Source organism: Hylobates moloch, unplaced genomic scaffold (genome assembly GCF_009828535.3).
Source record: "Hylobates moloch isolate HMO894 unplaced genomic scaffold, HMol_V3 SCAFFOLD_6, whole genome shotgun sequence".
NCBI lineage: Eukaryota > Metazoa > Chordata > Mammalia > Primates > Hylobatidae > Hylobates > Hylobates moloch.
The window spans coordinates 114,955,640-114,978,584 of NW_026652281.1; the positions used below are offsets into that span (position 1 = coordinate 114,955,640).

The following is a 22,945-nucleotide window of genomic DNA, read 5'->3' on the forward strand; positions in this document are numbered from 1 at the left end:
AAGGCAATCACAATAACTTAAATCATGACTGAATCTACTGAATTTGTGATTTTGTTTTAACCAAATAGGTTTCTAATTCTTAAGGATTTTTCAGTCTGTTATGCTCAAAGGAATAAGAATAGTCTCTAGAGGTTACCTGCTTAATTCTCACAGTTAATGTAAATTTGACAGCCCTGTAGTCCCAGCTGCTGGGAGAGGTTGAGCTGGGGATCCCTTAAGATCAGGAGTTTGAGGCCAGACTGGGAAATACAGTAAGACTCCATCTCTAAAAAAAAATAATTATTATGTAAATTTGAATACCTATATATGGGTGTTTTTCCTCTAATAATTTCAATTTCAGATAATCTGTTACTTTAGAAAGCATAATTTTGTGAACAGCTGAGAGTCCCAGTACAGGAAAGCTCAAATCCTTTTGTTAAAACTATTCTAAAGCTTTTTTTCCTCTCGGGCCTCTAGTTCACTGGCTGTCAGCCTTTTGAGAGGCCTCTCCTGTTCCTCTCATCAATGGTAGTTTTTGACCCTCACTACTGTGTGGCCCAGTTTTGCTTTTTATCTACACATAAAACAGCATTTATCGACAGCAGTCTACATCTCTTTCAGGGAAATAACAAAAGTGGCTTTATCTTTTACTTTCAAAACTGTTTAGTGGTTTTCTTTGCAGGTTTCCCTGAGGCCTTTGGACTGGATTCCATTTTATTTTCCTTTTTATCAACACCAGAATCCGTCCTGGTCTTACATCCTGGAGGGCTTTTGGCTGCCTTAATTTACAGCCAAATTAGTTTGGCCTTTTCTATAGCTGGTTTACCAACCTTCTCATCTTTGCAAAGCTTCTGGGTCGGATGAGGGTCTGGGCCCCAGGACTCCTGTGTTGGCCTGCCCTTTCACATAATCACTGCAGAGTTTTTCATCTATTTTTACATCAGGGGGGCAGGGGAGTGGAAGCTACTTCCAGCAACAGCTCTCGGTTAATAACCAGTTTCTGCAAGTAGCAGCAGCAGCAGCAGCAGCAGCAGCAGCGTGGGGTCACGGTTAGGAATTTGGGCTTGGGCATCCAACAGACTTGGCCCCAACTTCCAGTGAATTATTTCATTTCTTAGCTTCTCGGTTTCTTCAGGCCTAAAATGAGGACAAAAATACCTACCTTTCACGGAGGTGGATGTGGAGACTAACAAGGCGATAAATGTTAAAGGTATTCGAGAAAGAGAAGCCCGTGATAATGAATAACTACGATTTTTAAGCCCACAGCCAGGTTATTCCCAGAAGTTGGCCCTCCGCACCAGAGACCCCCGCAGCCCGCAGCCCGCCTCGGGCGAAGGGCCTCCCCGGCTCCTGCAGCGCAGCCGCGCTGACGACTCGTCGAGTAGCTCGCAGCCCTGGAGGAGCTGGGGGCTCGCGCAGGCGTCAGAGCCGGGCGGCGCGCACCGCGAGACTAGCGCGCAAGCGCCGCGGCCCCAGGCGAATGAACGGGCGGGTAGGGCAGGTCCGCCATGGCTGAGGCGTCAAGGTGGCACCGAGGCGGTGAGGGGTCCTCTTAAGGAGTGGGAGGGACAGGGGCGATTTGGCAGTTCCAGACACCCTGAAAGGAATTCTGCGGCCCCAAATTCATTTGAGAATTGTGACTGCCGATACCTTTAGCCCTCACAGCCTCCCCTGGAGAAGCGGAGAGGGACACATGGTCCCATTGCACAGACGGGAAAACTGAATCCCTGAATGAGGTGGCGCTAGCCTCTTGCCGGAGGCTCGAGCTGGGCGTTGTCACCTGCTGTCGAGTGACCGTCGCTAGGCCGGTCTCTAAAGTCTTTGGTTGATCTGGGGAGTCGTGACCTTGACAGAATTCAAGCCGGGGTGTTTTTCCCCCCTCCAGCAGAAACCAGCCTTCCTAGGAAGCTGTATTGAGGGTGGAGAAAACGGTTAGGACAGATGAGAGGTTTTGCTTGTTTCGTATTTTGCTTTTTCATCTTAAGACTGGCAAGAAGACATCATAATATAAAATCTGTTAGTGGCCGGGCACAGTGGCTCACGCCTGTAATCCCAACACTTTGGGAGGCCGAGGCGGGCGGATGACGAGGTCAAGAGATCGAGACCATCCTGTGAAACCCCATCTCTACTAAAAATACAAAAATTAGCCGTGCATGGTGGCGCGCGCCTGTAGTCCCAGCTACTCGGGAGGCTGAGGCAGGAGAATCGCTTGAACCCGGGAGGCGGAGGTTGCAGTCCAGCCTGGCGACAGAGCTAGACTCCGTCTCAAAAAAAAATCTGTTATTAATAGTATATAGTAAAAAAAATTATCCCTGCCTTGTAAAACTAAGAATTGAAAAATAGCCAGAAGCTATTGGAGCTTTCCTCCCCGCAGTGTAAGGACTAAAAGTGGCTGTGGTTTTTCCATTATTGTCACTTATAAACATAAATTACATAATAATGTAAAGAAAAATTTTGTCTTATATCTCACAGGGGCTTCGAAACATAAGCTGCATTACAGAAAGGAAGTAGAAATTACAACCACACTTCAGGAATTGTTACTCTACTTTATTTTTTTAATAAACCTATGTATATGTAAGTACACAGATATGAAGATGCTGTTTGTTTGAACTAAGAAGTTAAAATGTGGAGATGAAAAATAAAACATACAAACTTCAAAACCATAGGCTGTCAGGCTACTAAAACTCAAAATACAGTGACACCATTTAAACATAATCTTAAATTCATTTGGATTCATTTCATTTAGAAATTGACTATTTTCAGTTCTTAAGGGGCAAAATTTTACATCGCAAATGTAAGACGCTTCCATAGTCAATATTGATTGAATTATAATTATTCCTTTCATTTGGCAGTTCTGTCTTGAACATAATTCATCCCTTGGGTTGGCAACTGCAATTTGATTTTGTTTAGAGTCATATAGACATATCAGCTGAGTTTCATAAAGTACAAATGAGGCCAAAGTTCATCTTGGTGTCTGCCATTAGCTTGGTTCTTTTCACTGACCTATTGCAGTTAAAAAAATATGTTTGTGCTAAGTCAATGCAAATAATTAAGGAGGACTAGGAAAACATCTCAACCTGCATTCCTCCTACCTGTGGGTAAATAGCATTGGCTTAATATGCAAAGAGGAGTATTAAAGAGCATTTGTCTTGATGGCACCCAACATACAGTAGATGAAAGCTCACTGGCAGCATTTATCTCATGTTGGTATGTGCTACAGACTGGCAGTTGTATAGCAATTAAGTAATTAATTGATGTTGTAGGGGTGAGTTTGAGTCTGCTCTTGATTGAAAAGACAACTATAAAATTAGCCAGGTGTGGTGGCACACTCCTGTAGTCCTAGCTACTGGGAAGGCTGAGGTGGAGAATTGCTTGAGCACAGGAGGTCGAGGCTGCAGTGAACTGTGATTGCAACAACTGCACTTCAGCCTGGGTGACAGGCTGAGACCCTGTCCCAAGGAAAAAAAAAAAAAGATAACTGTAGGCAACTTTATAAATTAAGATATCTTAGACTGCTTTATAAAAGCTTACTTATGAAAACTACATGCTTACTACAGAACATTTGGAAAATGTAAAAATGTAAGTAAAAAGATCATTTATAATCTCATTATTCAGAGATTTTTAAAGAACACTTTTTTTAATAAAGCAACCTGAATTTCCATTTATAATGTGATTTTTTTTCTTTTTTTTTTTCTTTTTTTTTTTTTTTTTTTTTGAGACAGTCTCGCTCTGTCACCCAGGCTGGAGTACAGTGGCTCACTGCAACCTCCACCTCCTGAGTTCAAGCAATTCTCCTGCCTCAGCCTCAGGAGTAGCTGGGATTACAGGCCTGCGCCACCGCGCCCGGCTAATTTTGTATTTTTTTAGTAGAGACGGGTTTCACCCTGTTGATCAGGCTGGTCTGGAACTCCTGATCCCAGGTGATCCACCCACCTCGGCCTCCCAAAGTGCTGGGATTACAGGTGCTACACCACGCCCCGCCACTAGTTAATATTTTTAAAAACTCATCGTGTACCAAAACACAGTTTAAAATGTTCTGTGTACATCATCTCACTTCTCACAACAAAACTAGGAGGTAAGAGATACTATCCCTGTGATGGGACTCACACCCTTATCTGTCTGAATTCAAAGTCCATGTAACCTTAACCATTCACCATACTATATTGCCTTACTCTCATGTAGAGAAAAAGTCAACTTGCAGAATGGTGTGTATAATGTGTCCTCATTTTTGTAAAGATAAAATTATTTATTGGCCAGGCACGGTGGCTCACGCTTGTAATCCCAGCACTTTGGGAGGCCGAGGCAGGCAGATCACGAGGTCAGGAGATCGAGACCACGGTGAAACCCTGTCTCTACTAAAAAATACAAAAAATTAGCCGGGCATGGTGGCGGGCGCCTGTAGTCCCAGCTACTCGGAGAGGCTGAGGCAGGAGAATGGCGTGAACCCGGGAGGCGGAGCTTGCAGTGAGCCAAGATTGCGCCACTGCACTCCAGCTTGGGCGACAGAGCGAGACTCCGTCTCAAAAAAAAAAAAGATAAAATTATTTTCTTTATAAATGTGTATGCATAAAGAAATATCTGAAGAATATTTGCCAAACTAATTCTAGAAACCACATCCTACTTTTTATATTTCTAGTTTAGATTTTTTTATTACTTTTATAATTAGATAAAATAATAAAGTTTAATTTTCAAAATTGAGAACAAAATATAACATTTTTAATCCTGATAAGCTGAGTTTTTAAATGTAAATTATTAAACAAAAAATTCTTCTCCTTAGTGACTTTTGGGATGGTAAACCCACATATGTATTACTTAAACAAGGTTATGTCATCTCTATTTTTGGACACTTCTGTGCCTGGTGAAGAAAGAACCAACTTTAAGTCTATTCGCAGCATAACTGATTTTTGGAAGGTAAAGTATCTTGTGACTGTGGATGAAGTAGATTTAGGTAGTCCGTGAACCCTTGGCATACATAGTGGGCACTCAATGAATATCTTTTGAAGGAATGAATAAAAATAAATGTCATTTCCTTAAACTATTAGAAACAACCAACCAGTAAGTGTTTTTGAGAGCCTGTGTTCTCAGTTTGATACTATTCTTGTAATTTTTAAAAAAATTTTTTTGGCCAGGCACGGTGGCTCATGCCTCTAATCCCAGCACTTTAGGAGGCCAAGGCAGGTGGATCACCTGAGGTCAGGAGTTCCAAGACCAGCCTGACCAACATGGTGAAACCTCGTCTCTACTAAAAAATACAAACATTAGCCGGGCATGGTGACAGCCACCTGTAATCCCGGGAGGTGGAGGTTGCAGTGAGCCAAGATCATGCCATTGCACTCCAGCCTGAGCAACAGAGCTAGGCTCTATCTCAAAAACAAAAAAAAATTGATTTTTTTAGACATTCTCATTTCATTTGTTAAATAGAAGACTCGCATCTACTATATGAGGGTTAGGATCTAGTCTGTAATTGTGTATACTGAAATTTACTCTTAAAAATTTCTTTAATTGCCCAGAAAGTATAATATATGTGGTTCTGGCATAAAGCCTTTACTGTTTATATGTGTTACAGTAAGGTACAGTATATAATAAAATATACATATAAGAATATAATTTCATGGTGTTTTTACTTACGTACGGGAATCATTCCTTCAGCAGTGGAATAGACTTGCTTTTTCCATTACATTTAACATAGCAACATGCTCACATTATGAGGAAAGAACAGTTAAGGGGACAGCAGTTTCAGCTATCCCAGGTCACAAAACCTGGCATATGCACATTGGGGCATATAAGGACAAGGCAGAGAAGGCTTCCAGTGGTGATGACAATTTAGTTGCATTTTGAAGCATGAATCAGGGATGGGTATTTTAGGAAGAAGGAACAATATGTTCTATAAGTAATTCTACATGTGGAGCTATGCTTGGTATTGTGAGCATATGGAAGATGAGGTGGAAAAGGCCAAATTATGAATTGGACAGAGGTCATATCATGAATGCTGTGCAGGAATTTGAAACTTATCAAGGAGACAGAGTCATTTCCTGAAAGAGGGCAAGTGTGAGATGAGGGCTAAATGATCCTAGATGGTTGGTTTAGGCTAGGTGAAATAGGAAACAATAATAAAAGAAGTGGAGGTCACCTTGCCACTTCGTTATTGTGTTTTCTGAAGCACGTATGTGGCCAATGGCACAGAAGACAAAGGGAGGAAGTAAACGAACCCTGGGCTTGGGTTCATCTTAGAACAATCAGCAAGGGCCAGAGCCAGGAGTAACAGGCACCATGGCCAGAGTCGGGGAGGAGGGTTGGGAGGAGGGGTACAGACAACTTTGAAGTCATGATGTGTGGCTATGACCAGCTCTGATACTCATGTATTGGAAGAAAATTTTCAATTTACTCATATAAGGAGAGAAGAAGGGCTATGGGATTCCATGAGTTAATGCTTGTAAAGTGCTTAAAGCAGTGCCTAGTACACAGTACGTGCTTAATGAGTGTTAACCATCCACAGTAGCTTCATTAGCATTACCATTACCATTAATGGTAGCTTGGTCAATAGTTTGATTTTCATACTCAAAATCTCTTATGCATAATGTTATGAATGTAGATTCTATTGACATGAAAATATTTTTCCCGTGACATTTGTTTTTCTATATGAAGTTTATGGAAGGACCCCTTTTGGAAGGTCTGTACTGGGATTCATGGTACAATAACCAGCAGCTGTATAATTTAAAGAACAGCAGTCGCATCTACTATGAAAATATACTTCTAGGACTCCCCAGAGTTCGTCAACTAAAAGTCCGCAACAACACATGCAAAGTCTATTCATCTTTTCAGTCTTTGATGAGTGAATGTTATGGCAAATATACTTCTGCAAATGAAGACCTCTCTAATTTTGGCCTTCAAATTAATACTGAGTAAGTAGCATAAAATTATACTGTAACTTTTTCTAGCATTTACTGTTGTATCTTTTAGATATGAGCCTTCCAAGTAACACCAGCTGGGTCCTGGAAGGGTGAGGAGACTGTTTCAACAGTAGTAAAAAAGGAAGATTTGGAGATAGCAGTGTTTAGAAAAGGAAGGGTGAACGTATTATTTTTTGTTTACTTTAGGATGCAAAGTGTTTTCTTTTTTCTGACTTTGGTATATGAAGTGCTTAGTCATATTGGACACAGGGCAAAGCATCCATTTTTGCTTCTAAAATGGTCAATTAATCTGCTTTTCTGGCTGTGGCTAGATGCCCACAACACATCCCCAAGACCATCTGGGATCCTTAGTGGGTGTCTCAGGTGTGCTCTGTCACTTTCCTCCTCTCTCATTCTGGCTACGTTCAGTGATTTTTTTCTGTTGCTGCCCCTACTAAAATGGGGCAGTTATGCTCTACAGGGACTGCATCTGTTGATGCTTGCCAAAGATGCTATGGCCATTGTGTTTCAAAGTGACTGAGGCTAGTGCTGGTGTAGACTCATGTGTACACTTTATATTGAAAATGTGAGGCCGGACATGGTGGCTCACACCTGTATTCCCAGCACTTTGGGAAGCCGAGGAAGGAGGATTGCTTGAGGGCAGGAGTTCGAGACTAGTCTGGGCAACATACTGAGACCTAGTCTCTACAGAAAATTTAAAAATTAGCCAGGTGTGGTGGAGCTTGCTTACCTGTAGTCCAAGATACTCGGGAGGCTGATCCAGGAGGATCATTTGAGCCCAGGAGGTTGAAGCTGCAGCAAGCTATGATCACACCACTGCACTCCAGCCTAGGCGACAGAGGGAGACCTTGTCCCTAAAAAAAAAAAAAAAAAAGAAGGAAATGTGAAAACGCAGTGCCACTGGCACTGCCTCTCCTTGACACAGAAGCTGCTGGTATCAGTGCAATGCACACTTTGTGCTTTTAGAGCCTTATGAAAATCATTGGCTCACGCCTGTAATCCCAGCACTTTGAGAGGCTGAGGCAGGTGGATTATTTGAGTTCAGGAGTTCGAGACCAGACTGGCCAACATGGTGAAACTCCATCTCTACTAAAAATACAAAAATTAGGCAGGTGTGGTAGCAGGCACCTGTAGTCCCAGCTACTCAGGAGACTAAAGCACAAGAATCACTTGAACCCAGAAGGTGAAGGTTGTGGTGAACTGAGATCATGCCACTGCACTCTGGCCTGGACGATAGTGTGAGACTCAGTCTCAAAAAAAAAAAAAGGCCAGATGCGGTGGCTCACACCTGTAATCCTAGCACTTTGGGAGGCTGAGGCGGGCGGATCACCTGAGGTCAGGAGTTCAAGACCAGCCTGGCCAACATGGTGAAACCCCATCTCTACTAAAAATACAAACATTAGCTGGGCATGGTGGCACATGCCTGTAATCCCAGCTGAGACAGGAAAATCACTTGAACCCAGGAGGCAGAGGTTGCATTGAGCCAAGATTGTACCACTACACTCCACCCTGGGCAACAAACAGCAAAACTCCGTCTCAAAAAAAAATATATATATAGGGAGAAGAGAATAAACATTTTTTGTAATTTGATATTTATTAAAGTGATACAAATATCTACAAAGGCCTACCCTTTCCTACTCATAATTTCCACTGTCCAGAAGCAGCTACTTTTAACTTTTTTATAGTTGTTTCTTCTGGTATATACTTTGTCTTTCTAAATTACATCCTCATACTGCTACCTTATACTTGATTTTACAGTTTTGTTTTGGTTTTGGTTTTGTTTTTTTCATTAGGGGCAGGATCTCACTCTTGCTCAGGCTGGAGTGCAGTGGTGTAATCATAGTTCACTGCAGCTTCAAACTCCTGACTCAGGCAATCCTCCTGCCTCAGTCTGCTGAGCAGCAGCTAGGACTACAGGAATACACCACCACACCTGACTAGTTTTTTTATTTTTTGTAGAAACAGGCTCTTTCTATGTTACCCAGGCTGGTCTCAAATTCCTGGTCTCAAGTAATCCTGCCTTGCTCTCCTGAAGAGCTGGGATTACAGGTGTGAGCCACTGCGCCTGGCGTCTATTGTTTTTCTGTCTTGGAAGGTGATCTGTCATATAGCTCTCTTATGCTACCCCCTCTACACACACTCTTCCTATTCCTCTTAGCATCTCAATATAGTTATATCATAATTATTGTCAATCATTAGTCAATGTTATATTATAAATATGAATAATGATTATATTTCTTTTCTTGAACAACCTCTCTTGAACTCCCAGCATTAATCATTGCTGGGTTTTTTTTTTAACTTGTTTCTTCTTTGTATGAGTTTTTAGTGTTCTTGAGGACTTGTATGATTCTTATAAATCGAATACATTCATAAGTATGATGATACATTATTATTATTATTATTATTATTATTATTATTATTATTATTATTGAGACAGGGTCTCGCTCTGTTGCCCAAGCTGGAGTTCAGTGAAGATCATAGCTCACTGCAGCCTTGACCTCCGGGGCTCAAGCAATCCTCCTGCCTCAGCCTCCCAAGTAGCTGGGACTACAGGCACATGCCACCACACCCAGATAATTTTTATATTTTCTGCAGAAATGGGATATCACTATGTTGCCCAGGCTGGTCTCAAACTCCTGGGCTCAAGCAATTCACCTGCCTCAGCCTCCCAAAGTGCTGGAATTACAGGTGTGCGCCACCACACCCAGCCCATTCTCTTAACTATTACAGTACTATTCACTTTCTTTCAACCCCAAATTACAAGATAAAGCAATTATTTACACCTTTTAAATTGGAATCCTAAGACTAATCTTTTAAGTATTTTAATATTCCAAATTCTCATAACAAGTACAAATACTTTATTAAATACCAAAATTAACACTATCAATTAGGTTTATTTTATAATCTCTATACTTTACTGGAATTGTGAATTAATATCTGTTAATCCTCAACGATGAAAAAAGAATCAGTTTATGCTTGCCTAAAATGTAAAATTCACTAATTAAAAACAAAAAATTGGAAGCTAGGAAAGATCTGGTGTAACAGATCTTCCTGTTTCCACTTAATAGTCATGTGTGGAAAACACTCAAAAATACAACTATGGAAGTTTCATTAAAACATAGGTACTTTTTCCTAGTGGTGTCTCTTTCTCTCCCTGCTGAAACATAGTGTTATTCGTAGAACAGGTTTAAGCAGTGCATCTTTGAATAACCTTTCAAATCTGTTTTTGGGGAACTGAATAGAGAGACTGAAATGAGGAATCAAAGCTTTCTTTTTTTGGATATCCTGTAATTAAGTTAAAAAATAAAAAGAAGAAACAAAAAAAATTTTTTTTTTTTTTTTTTTTTGAGACAGAGTCTCACTCTGTCACCCAGGCTGGAGTGCAGTGGCGCAGTCTTGGCTCACTGCAGCCCCCGCCTCCTGGGTTCAAGAGATTCTCGTGCCTCAGCCTCCCAAATAGCTGGGATAACAGGCATGCGCCACCACGCCCAGCTAATTTGTGTATTTTTAGTAGACACGGGGTTTCACCATGTTGGCCAGGCTGGTCTCAAACTCCTGGCCTCAAGTGATCCACCCACCTCAGCCTCCCAAAGTGCTGGGATTACAGGCGTGAGCCATTGCACCAGGTCCAAAATTTAGTTATACACAGTTTACTTTGATTTTATGTACTTTCATTAAAATATCTACGTAACATGGACATTGTAACAAAGTTTTTATTGAGCATTTATAAACAATATATTACAAGATAGATTATGAAGCACCTTTTTTACCCATTTCTGAGCCAAAACTCTTGATAGTTTTGTCCTAGTCAAAAACTAAATATCTCATAACAGAAACAACCTGTTAAAGAAAAAATACAGCCGTCATTTTCTAGATTCTAAGCTCCCTGAAACAACAGACTTTTTTTTGTTTTTTAGAGATGAGATCTTACTATGTGACCTACGCTACAGTGCAGGGACTATTCACAGGCACCATCATCGACACTGCAGTCTCAAACTCCTAGCCTCAAGCAGTCCTCTCATCTCAGCCTCCTGGGTAGCTGGGACTACAGGCATATGCCACCACACCTAACAGATGGATTTTTTTTTTTTTTTTTTTTTCTGAGACAGGGTCTCACTTGGTCACCCAGGCTGGAGTGCTGGAGTGCAGTAGTGTAATCATAGCTCAGTGTGGCCTTGAACTCCGGGGCTCAAGCAGTTCTGCTTCAGACTCCTGAGTAACGAGGACTACAGGCACATGCTGCCATGCCCAGCTAATTTTTGAAAAGTTATGGATTTTTGAAAAATTATCTCATAGCACCTAGTCCAGTGGTGTTGCCCACCATATGCATTAAAAAGTAAAAACTACGTTAAATCTTAATTAAATTGTAATCCTTTAATCCTTAATGCATTGTCTTGCTTTAAAATTACTATAATACTTATGAATTTACTACTACTTTTTTAAAAACTACTACTTTTGTTTTGGTTTTTTGTTTGCTTTTGGTTTTGTTTTTGTTTTGAGACAAGGTCTGGCTCTTTTGCCTGGGCTGGAGTGCAGTGGCATGATCACAGCTCACTGCAGCTCAACCTCCCGGGCCCAAACAATCCTCCTACCTCAGTCTCCTGAGTAGCTGGGACTACAGGCACATGCCACCATGTTTGGCTAGTTTTTGTATTTTTTGTAGAGATGGGGTTTCACCACATTGCCCAGGCTGGTCTCGAACTCTTGGGCTCAAGGGATCCGCCTACCTCGGCCTCCCAAAGTGTTGGGATTACAGGCATGAGCCAGCACACCCGGCCAAAAAACTACTACTTTTGAACCAAAGATCAATTTAAATTCTTAGAATACTTCTCAGTTGGGCTTTCTCATTTCACCATTATTCTTTTTATGTGTAACAGATGGAGATATTCTACTTCTAATACCAACTCCCCTTGGCACTGGGGATTTCTTGGTGTTTACCGAAATGGGGGATACATTTTCACTTTATCAAAATCGAAATCTGAAACCAAAAACAAGTTCACTGACCTTCGACTGAACAGCTGGATCACAAGAGGGACTAGAGTTATTTTTATTGATTTTTCCTTATATAATGCTAATGTAAATCTATTTTGTATTATCAGGTGAGTGACTCAAAACTTCTTTTCATAGACAGTGGTCAATGGCCTACAAAACTTCTTTATTAGTACAGTTGACCCTTGAACCACATTAGTTTGAACTGCACAGGTCCACTTAGATATGGACTTTTTCAGTAAATATATTGGAAAATTCTTTGGACCTTTGTGACAATTTGAAAAAACTCCCAGACAAACCATGTAGCCTAGAAATACTGAAAAAAAAATTAAGAAAAAGTTAGGCATGTCATGAATGCATAAAATACCTGTAGATACTCATCTATTTTATTGTTTACTATCACAAAGTATACACAAATCTATTATAAGAAGTTAAAATTTGCCAAAACTTATGCACATAAACATATGGCACCATTTGCGGTCAAGAAAAATGTAAACAAAAGATGTAGCACTGTATCATAACTGCATAAAATTAGAGTACGCACTGTACTAGTGTAAGAATTTTGCAGCCATCTCCTGTTGCTATTGCAGTGAACTCTAGTGTTATGAGTATCCATTTAAAGTGTCATGTGATGCTCACCATCTTCACATAAGCAGTTTGTCTCTCCAGTAAATTGTGTATCTCAGTAAAAAAGTGATCTCTCATAGTTCTCATGTGTTTTTTGTCGTATTTAGTGCAATACCATGAACCTTTAATAACACCATGGGACCCATACAAAGTGCCACTAGTGATACTGGGGGTGCTCCCACAAAGTAGAAAAATATCGTGACATTACAAGAGAAAGTTGAATTACTTGATATGTATCATAAATTGATGTCTGCAGCTGCAGTTGCCCATGATTTCAAGATAAATGAATCCAGAGACTAAGGATCATTGCCCTGGAAACAGGGGGAAGGAAAGGAAATTCATGAAGCCATCACTGCAGCTATGCCAGCAGGTGTGAAAACCTTGCACTTTTTGCAAAATACCTTTTTATCTCATTGTAAATGCAGCTTCTGTGGGAATGCAGGATTGCTATAAGAAAGGCATACCTTTAGATTCTAATATGATTTAAAAAAAGCAAAGTCAGCCAGGCATGGTGGCTCACGCCTGTAATCCCAGCACTTTGGGAGGCCGAAGTGGGAGAATCACCTGAGGTCAGAAGTTTGAGATCAGCCTGACCAACATGGAGAAACCCCATCTCTACTAAAAATACAAAATTAGCCGGGCGTGGTGGCACAGCCTGTAATCCCAGCTACTCAGGAGGCTGAGCTGGGAGAATCGCTTGAACCTGGGAGGCGGAGGTTGTGGTGAGCTGAGATCGCGCCATTGCACTTCAGCCTGGGCAACAAGAGCAAAACTCCGTCTCAAAAAAAGAAAAGTCATCATGTGGCAACTGGTAAAAGGAAAGTGAAGGATCTAAAGTTGGAGAATTTAATGCCAGCAAAGGTTGGTTTGATACTTTTAGAAAGAGGTTTCACTTTCAAAAATGTCAAGATAGCGGAAGTAGCTTTTGCCAGCCAAGTGGCAGCAAACAATATAGCAGACATCATTATGAAAATCATTGAGGAGAAAGGATATCTGCCTGAAGAGGCTTTTAATACAGACAATAGTGCCCTATTCTGGAAAAAAAATGCCACAAAGAATATTTATTAATAAGGAAGAGAAACAAGCACAAGGATTTAAGGCAGGAAGGAATAGGCTTATTCTACTGTTTTGTGCAAATGAAGTCAGGTTTATTATCAGGACTACCCTTATCTATAAAATTGCTAACCCCCCTAACCTTGAAGGGAAAAGATAAACACCAGCTTCCAGTCTTTTGGTTGTAAAACAAGAAGGCCTGGACAATGAGAACTCTTTTTCTAGAATGGTTCTATTGATGCTTTTTCCGGTGGTTTACTTATCCCCAAACACAACATCTCTAATTCATCCTCTAGATCAGGGGATCATGAGGACTTTTAAGGCTCACAACACACAGTACTCTTTAGAAAGGATTGTTGACACTATGGAAGAGAACCCCAACAGAGAGAACATCATGAAAGTGTGGAAGGATTGCATTACTGAAGATGCCATCGTTATTAAAAACCATGAAGCCATCAAACCTGAAACAATAAATACCCGCTGGAGAAAACTGTTCAGATGTGCATGATTTCACAGGATTTATGACAGTCAATCAAAGAAATCATGAAAGAGATGTGGATATGGGAAAAAAAAAAAAAAGTGGGAAGGTGAAGGGTTTCAGGATACTGATCTTGGAGAAATCAAGAGCTAATGGACACCACACCAGAGGAATTAACCTTCCAGATCAGTGCCAGATGATGAGAAGGAAAACATAGAAACAGAACAGAAAACAAATGGACATGAGACATCTGGAGAAGGGTTCCGATTATTCAAAACTGCTTTTGACTTCTTTTGTGACATGGACCCTTCAATGATACAGACACAGAAACTAAAGCAAAGGGTTGAAGGAAAGGTACTGTGTAAAACATTTTTAGAAAAATGAAAAAAAAAGTCAGAGAAAAATTACTATGTGAAATCTGTAAAGTTTCACTGAATGCACTCACCTTTCCTGCCTCCCTTTCTACCTCCTCCACCTCTTCCGCTCTGCCACCCCTGAGACAGCAGGACCCTCCCTTTCTCTTCCCCCCCTCCTCCTCAGCCTACTCAGTATGAAGGCGACTAGGATAAAGACCATTATGAAGACCCACTTAGTGAATAGTAAATATATTTTCTCTTCCTTATGATTTTTTTTTTAGTCTGAGTCTCACTCTGTCGCCCAGGCTGGAGTGCAGTGAGCTTGGCCTGGCATAAATCAATTAGCATGGTCCATGTTAGGGAGGTGACCTAAGGTAACCCAATTAGATTAACGGGAATAATTTTTTTTTTCTCTTTGGTTCGTGCTATCTCTTTACTGACATCAATGACATATAATCACAGTTGCTGCTTGTACACAAACATCTTGGGGAAGCGTAAGATACTAAGCTAACACAAAGGAGGGCAAAACTGAAGCCATCTCAAAGAAATGGAGCTAGATCTGTGAACTTACCGCAAATGGTGTCTGCCGTATCTCTGAAACTGCTGCTATGTGACAGAAATAAATTTCTTTATTGTTTAAACCAATTTAAGTTGGGGGTTTTTGGTTACAACCAAAAGCCTCCTAAATGATTCAGAGGTAAAGAGCTGAGGCCCAAGTTAGGTCTTGTATCTAGCTTTTCCTAGGTAACAAACCACCTCCAAGTGTAGTGGCTTACAATAAATATTTCTCATGTGTTTTCAGAGTTCATTTGATCCAGCTGGGCTTGATCAACCATTGGCTTGGCAAAAAAAACCAACCATTTTTGCAGTGATAGGATTTCCAAGTCCCCTACCCTACTCTTCTCATTTTCATGCCAGAGGAAAATAGAAGTATGAGGAGAGATGTAGGTGCTTATTTACATGAAGAAAGATTTCCTGAAGCCCTTTAGCTTCTGTCACTAAACATGCTAGAGAACTGAAGTCCAAAAAGGGGGAGGAAAAAAAAAGGGAATCAGGAGGGTGAGCAAAGTGCTTAAAATGGAACAATTGTCCATAAAATGAACAACCTCCATGAAATAAATTTCTGTAACATTTGGTCATTTTATAAATTTTTTTCTGGGTCGGGGGGCTGAAACCATCAGGCTTCTGGCTGCAACGGTAAATTATGGAGGAGAGTAAATCCCTACTGGTTCGTCTCTTTTACAGTTCACAGCCAGAAATTAATTTTAAAAGATCCAACCCAACCCCCTACCCAAAGAATCAGACTCACTCCTGCCCTTTGAACCTTCTGAAGGCTGAGGAGGAAGACCTCCGTGGCCCCAGGTCAGGCGCTGCAGCCTCTGAAGGGGAGGGCAAGAGCCTCTGAATGACCAGATTAAGTGTGAATGGAAGAAGAACCTGTGATTAAGTTTTCTAAATCGTTGGTTCTCTTAAGAGGGAACAATCTCCTATTTAAGAAAAAAAAAAAAGCAGAAACATAGTGTGGCTCTGTAACTGCCCTCCAAAAAGAATCCTGCTCTTCAAATCTGGGAGAGTGGATTTTCACATACTCTAACAAGTTTAGCTGATTTTCCAGAAGGAGAAAAAAATAACACTGCCATACCTCTCAAGATTACTATTTAGACAGTTCAGGTTGACATGGAACATGTTTTAACTACCAATCTTTCTAGGACAAACTCAGAAACTTATCCAAGCCATGACACAGAAAAGAAACTAGTCTTTCCCTTAATTCATTTAGCCTTGTCTTCAACCAAAACTTCTTTACACTATTAGCAGTTGTAGAGGTCCCAAAGAGCAAGTTCTAATGTACAAACTCATTTCAAGTTTCTGCTTGCATCATATTTGTTAACATCCCATTGGCCAAAGAAATTCATATGGTTGAGTCCAGCATCAAGGGCTGGGGCAGTACACCCTCTCCTGGGTGACAGGCCAGGCAAAAAGATGTGAAGAACTATAGCTATTTTTGCAATATACCACAGGCTCTAACATTTCTGGGATGCTGGCTGCTATTACACATTGAAATTTAAATTGTTCATTCTTGAGACAAAAATTGGTAACTTAATAAAGAAGCCATTCTGAAAGGAAACCAACAGATTTTAATGATCTGATTAGAGGAGGAAATTATTGAGACTAAATGATAGCTCTTTGTAGCTGCAGAAAGACAAGAAATGAGACTACATATTCTTAAACATATAAAACTAACATATTGTATGTAATCTACATGTTCCTAAATAAATTTTGAAATAATAAAACAATGTGATGTTACTTTTTCATATTGACAGTAGAACTACATTTTTTATTTTTTTATTTTTAATTTAATTTTATTTTTGAGATGGAGTCTAGCTCTGTTGCCCAGGCTGGAGTACAGTGGCATGATCTCAGCTCACTGCAACCTCTGCCTCCTGGGTTCAAGTGATTCTACTGCCTCAACCTCCTGAGTAGCTGGGATTACAGGCGTGTACCACCACACCCAGCTAATTTTTGTATTTTTAGTAGAGACAGGGTTTCGCCATGTTGGCCAGGCTGGTTTCGAACTCCTGACCGCAGGCGATCCACCCGCCTCGGCCTCCCAAAGTGCTGGGATTACAGACGTGAGCCACCCCGCCGAGCCTATGTTGTATTTATTTTAAACCTTATGATTTTAATCTCAGCACAAGCATGAACAAATTAAAAACCCTAATAAGGGTTTATACCTCCTTCATTGGTGGATTCAGATGTGAGGGCTTCGGATGTTTTTTAAATTCAGTATATAGTTGATCTTCAAACAACATGGGAGTCAGAATCAAGCACTAGCAAAGGATTTGCTCTAGAATCAAACACTTAGCAAAGGATTACCATGATTGGATCTGCCTGGGGATTTAATCAGCTTCCCCTAAGTGACCTGGGGATGGGCAAAAGACTGAATTCAATTAAGATTCTGTTAGAAAAAATGGGATAATGACTGCTAGAGAGGCAAACAACAGTGTCTACTAGACACCATGTAATACTATGCCATAAAAAGAATGAGATCATATCCTTTGCAGGCACATGGATGGAGCTGGAGGCCATCATCCTTAGCCAACTAACACAGGAACAGAAAACCAAATACTGCATGTTCTCCTAAGTGGGAACTAAATAATGAGAACATATGGACAGAAAAGGGGGAACAACAGACACTGGGGCCTACTTGATGGAGGAGGGTGGGAAGGAAGAGGTTCAGAAAAAAAATTGTCAGGAAGTATGCTTAGTACCCAGGTGAAAAAATAATCTGTACACCAAACCCCCAAGTCACAAGTTTACCTATATAACAAACCTGCACATGCACCCCTGAACCTAAAGTAAAAGTTAAAAAAAAATTTACATGAAATCAGTGAGCCACTTTTCTCTCATAAGTCTTACATTTTTTCCTGAATGGAATATGGAATTGGAGTTTAGGGGATTTTGCTCCCCGTGCAACAGGGAGAGTGAAACACACCATGGCCTTTAAAATATGTAAAAATGAATAAAACAAATGAACTGCCTTAAGCAGCCAATGGATATTATACCTTTTATTTTAAAGTTCCTCTCAGAAAATCAGAGCTTTTTACCAACTTCATTTACCCTTCCCAACAGTCCTGATCAGGATAAAGAGTACAAATTATTTTTATGTCCTAAACAAGAATGGAAGCATTGAGGTAACTGGCTTTAAGTCATATGAAGAAGCCCTTGTAATATCAGATTAAGTCCAAATTTCCTCTCTGAAAGTTTTATGCTTATTCTGTTACCTTTTAAAATGTTATTTTTTAGAAACTTCAGCAGACTTTGAAACTGTTAACTGGCATATCTAATCAGTAGTTGTGTAGATGCATATTACTTATACCTTATCCATTTATTTTCGTTTTTGTACAATTATCAGGCAAACTAAACAGAATATTAATTTTTCCTTTTTGATTAGTCTATACTTCAGATCATAATATTGAGTTTCCTTCACTTCACTTACTGCCTAGTATGTGTAAGATGTAAGTTTTATTTGTTAACTGAGGTTTTGTTTTTGTTGTTTTGGGAGCATCTTATAAGAGTACCAACATTTGCTAATATCTTTAGTAGGAATAATTAAATTGTAATATTGTGATAGAAATGCTGGTTCCTTAAATTACCACGAATTCTTAATTATCAGAAGTTGTGGAGAACACCAGACATACAGTGAACCTCAAAATCTTTTTATATGTAGTGTTGAATTTAATTTTTATAATTCTGTTTGCATATAGATCTTTGTATCCAGCATCCAACAGAAAACATTTGCTTTAGTAGAATATGTGACCTTGACATTTAGAAGCAAGAAGCATTTCTGATAATCTAAAGAGGGAGAATGTATGTTCTCCCTCTGAAGTATTCAAAAATTATGTATATTGGGGAAGAGTTCTAACAAGTATAGCATTTTCTTGAACATATCATTCTCCTATGGACATAAGTTATATTCCCAGTTATGAACAAGCAAGCTGAACACAAAATAGAATGAATGTCTGAAAAAAAAATCACAACTTGCTTTCTCATTTACATTGGTCTTTGACCACTGTGAATATTCAGGTATAGAAAAAGTGGAGCCACTATGAAATAGGTAAATCTAGAAGATGTTTAAATTGAACCCATTTCCCCAAGGAAAAATACTTTATTTAAAAAACTGATTATCATTAAAGCATACATAATCATTGATTGAAAATTTCACATGAAGTACTGAAATATAAATGCTTGAAATGAACAGTTGCTTTCACAAACCTGATTTTACAGATTGGTGGCAGAATTCCCTGCAACTGGAGGAATACTTACTTCATGGCAGTTTTACTCTGTGAAGCTCCTCAGATATGTTAGCTACTATGATTATTTTATTGCTTCCTGTGAAATCACATTCTGTATTTTTCTTTTTGTCTTCACAACACAAGAAGTCAAAAAAATAAAAGAATTTAAGTCTGCCTATTTCAAAAGTATTTGGAACTGGCTAGAACTGCTACTTTTGCTGGTGAGTATATATTCATGTGTATGGTTGAAGGGATCACATCTGAACCTACCAATGAAGGAGGTGTAAAAAGACAGAATCTTCTGTTCATCCAGGACTTATTTTGAAAGCTACAAGTATCAAACATAAAATGAACTGGGAATAGTACTACTAATGGTGTGCCTCCAAAAGGGAGAGATCTATTTTTTTCTGATTTGGTCCTTGGGAGGGTCAGCGTAAACCTACAGGGAAAGGTGATTCCAGAAATATTATGCTTTAATGTGCACAGTAGGTCTCCCTACCCCTACTCAAAAAATGTATTACTTACAGGGCCTTGAGTTTCACCAGTCACGGGTCTTTGGGGGCAAGGTTGTTTAAAATAATCTAGGTTGCCTAAATCTGTTTTCCTCCTCATAATAAATTTTGAAAAAATAGACAAAAGACAAGGCTAAGCAGAATACTGACAGGGGTGAGCAGCCAGAGGGGACCTTATGGGTCCAGAGGGCACCAGTTTTGGGGAAATAATCCCTGAAAGAAACACCAAAGACCACCAGTTCTAGTCAATGAAATGTACTGAAATAAACAGAGATTTAGACAGGCTGAGACAAATATTAAGAGCTTGGTCTTAGGAACAAAGAACCAATGTTTCTGGCTTATACAATCTGATCTTTCACCCTTATTGGCCCTTAATTATAGCCAATCAAGTATTTAAGCCTTGTTTCCCAAAACCAGATTGAAGGTTTCTGAGAGTCAGAAAGCATGCCACCTACCTCTCTGGTAACTCCACTAATATCTTACAAAGGACATAACATTAAAAGTTTATCTGAGCGTTTCAGGCAAGAAAAGTCAAAGGAAAATTTTCATGTCAGTTATAAAGCTCTGATAGCTAAAACAGCCTGGTTCTGAAATATTCTTTTAAAGGGTTGTTAAAAGGTTCTAGAAGATTTTATTTTTTGTAATTGTAAATTGTTTCTTGTAGTGTTACACGGTAGAAAATGTTTAGCTTTTAAGTATTATGTAGAGCAAAAATCCTTACGGCCTCAGAGTTACATAATCATTTTATACATTTGTGCTTTATGACTCAAAGAAACAAAGATTTAGATAGGGTAGGATGGCCAAGCAATTAATGTTTTTCAACTTTATAATAATTAGTGCTACCTTAAACTTGTATAAGTTGAGGGTAATTTCCATTTATGTAAAAGCATATGTCCTATCTTTCCTTCCCTCTTTGTTAAACTTTTGATGAACTTTTTTTGTGTTTCCTCATAGGCTGTAAGATATTTAGAGGTAGAGATATTCTCTAATTTAACCCTTCTTATTTTCCCATTTAGTTGTGTTTTGTGGCTGTTTCCTTCAACACATACTGTAATATACAAATTTTTCTCTTACTTGGACAGCTGTTGAAAAGTACTGAAAAATATTCAGATTTCTATTTTCTTGCATGCTGGCACATTTATTACAATAATATAATTGCGATTACCATCTTTTTTGCATGGATAAAGGTATTTATATTTTATTATATTACATAATACAAACTGTAATAGCATAATGAAAAATTAAACTAAAAAGTCATGGGGAAAAAAGATTTTTTCAACTATTAAGTAATTTTAAAAGTAGTTTGGGCCAGCACATTGGCTCACACCTGTACTCCTAGCACTTGGGAAGGCCAAGGCAGGTAGATTCTTGGCCCCAGGAGTTCGAGACCAGCCTGGGAAATCCTATCTCTACAAAAAATAGCAAAAAATATTAACTGGGCATGGTGGTGCACGCCTGTAGTCCCAGCTACTCTGGAGGCTGAGGTGGGAGGATCCTTGAGCCCGTGAAGTGGAGGTTACAGTGAGCTGTAATCCCCCACTGCACTCCAGCCTGGATGACAGAAAAAAAAGAAGTTGGCCAGGCACGGTGGCTCACGCCTGTAATCCCAGCACTTTGGGAGGCTGAGGTGGGCGGATCACCTGAGCTCAGGAGATTGAGACCAGCCTGGCCAACATGGTGAAATCCTGTCTCTACTAAAAATACAAAAAATATTAGCTGGGCATGGTGGCACGTGCCTGTAATCCCAGCTACTAGGGAGGCTGAGGCAGGAGAATCGCTTGAACCTAGGGGGCAGAGGTTGCAGTGAGCCGAGATCGTGCCACAGCACTCCAGTCTAGGTGACAGAGTGAGACTCCATCTCAAAAAAAAAAAAAAAAAAAAAAAAAGTTGGCCTTGTAATGATTGCTGGGAAATCCTCAAACACCCATGATTATCATTAAATATTTCCTTTAATTCGAAGCAGAATTTTTCTGAAATTAATTTATTCTAAGTAATTTCATCTTTGATATTCTGTTTCAATTAACTTTGTTCTTTTTCAGATATTCAAATTCATAAGCTTTAACAAGACAATGTCTCAGCTGTCATCAACCTTGTCCCGTTGTATTAAAGACATAGTAGGATTTGCCATCATGTTTTTTATAATATTCTTTGCTTATGCCCAGTTAGGATTTCTTGTTTTTGGATCACAAGTTGATGACTTTTCCACTTTGCAGAATTCCATGTAAGCTCTTAGTATAGATGTAATTATATATTCTATATTTTCTTACAAAAGAAAATGGAAAGGTCTAACCTTCTATGATAAGTAGTAATATAAGCTTTAATATATTTAAGCTTAGTTTGATTTTTTTTTTTTTTTTTGGAGACAGGGTCTCATAGCTCACTGCAGCCTCAAACTTCTGGACTCAAGCTATCCTCAGCCTCCCAAGTAGCTAGGACTACAGGTGTGCACCACCACGCCTGGTTGATTACATTTTTATTATTTTTTGTAGAGAAGGGGGTCTCACCATGTTGGCCAGGGTGGTTTTAAACTTCTGAGTTCAAGTGAACCTCCTGCCTTGGCCTCCCAAAATGCTGGGATTACAGGCATGAGCCACCAGCCTGGCTGATATTTTCACTGATGGCTAAATATCTGCCACATTCAAATTAGGGTTTGGCATTAAAGGAGCCAAATGGGTGATGGTGTCCATTTTTAAGGTGTTACTAGCTCAAGTTAGAAAAATAATTTTTCATTTTTCATTGGAAGTGATAATTTTACCTAAGATAATGGAAATTGTCCCCCATGTCTCTATTCTCTGGGCAAAAGAAATCTTTTTTTTTTTTTTTTTTTTGAGACAGGGTTTCCACTCTGTCACCCAGGCTGGAGTACAATGGCATTATCACAGCTCATTGCATCCTAAAACTCCTGGGCTCAAGCAATCCTCCCACCTCAGCATCCCGAGTAGCTGAGTGTGCCACCACACCAGCCAATTTTTGTATTTTTTGTAGAGATAAGGTTTAGCCATGTTGCCCAGGCTGGTCTTGAACTCCTGAGTTCAAGTGATCCTCCTGCCTCAGCCTCTCAAAAGTGCTGGGATTACAGATGTGAGCCACCACACCCAGCCAAAAGAAATCTTAGTGTTTTCTTTAGAGGGCTCCATCTTAATATTTTTATTGATATTGACCTGAACGTCCTTTGCTAACCTGCCAAACATGTATTTTTAAATAGCTTTAGGCTGGGCGCCATGGCACCTATAATCCCAGCATTAGG

At 39.7% G+C, this 22,945-nt stretch overlaps 2 protein-coding genes across 10 annotated transcripts in view; one reads left to right on the forward strand and one right to left on the reverse strand.

Moving 5' to 3' along the window:
- KLHL3 (kelch like family member 3) overlaps positions 1 to 1,358 on the reverse strand; it is a 275,618-nt gene extending 274,260 nt beyond the window's left edge. For both annotated transcript variants that reach the window (XM_058441229.1, XM_058441228.1), the window contains exon 1: positions 1,142 to 1,358. The gene's annotated coding sequence lies outside the window, so the exon portion shown is untranslated. The remainder of the gene's footprint in view (positions 1 to 1,141) is intronic.
- A 95-nt stretch (positions 1,359 to 1,453) lies between these two features.
- PKD2L2 (polycystin 2 like 2, transient receptor potential cation channel) overlaps positions 1,454 to 22,945 on the forward strand; it is a 50,734-nt gene continuing 29,242 nt past the window's right edge. For 4 of the 8 annotated variants that reach the window (XM_058441235.1, XM_058441236.1, XM_058441237.1 and 1 more), the window contains exons 1-8: positions 1,469 to 1,518; positions 2,452 to 2,553; positions 4,757 to 4,890; positions 6,625 to 6,881; positions 11,768 to 11,989; positions 19,179 to 19,407; positions 20,715 to 20,885; positions 21,738 to 21,919. In XM_058441235.1, the coding sequence (XP_058297218.1) occupies positions 1,488 to 1,518; positions 2,452 to 2,553; positions 4,757 to 4,890; positions 6,625 to 6,881; positions 11,768 to 11,989; positions 19,179 to 19,407; positions 20,715 to 20,885; positions 21,738 to 21,919 (1,328 nt within the window). In that variant the 5' untranslated portion in view covers positions 1,469 to 1,487. Of the gene's footprint in view, positions 1,519 to 2,451; positions 2,554 to 4,756; positions 4,891 to 6,624; positions 6,882 to 11,767; positions 11,990 to 19,178; positions 19,408 to 20,714; positions 20,886 to 21,737; positions 21,920 to 22,945 lie in introns of those variants that run through there. The other 4 variants (XM_032157984.2, XM_032157988.2, XM_058441239.1 and 1 more) reach the window with 4 other exon arrangements.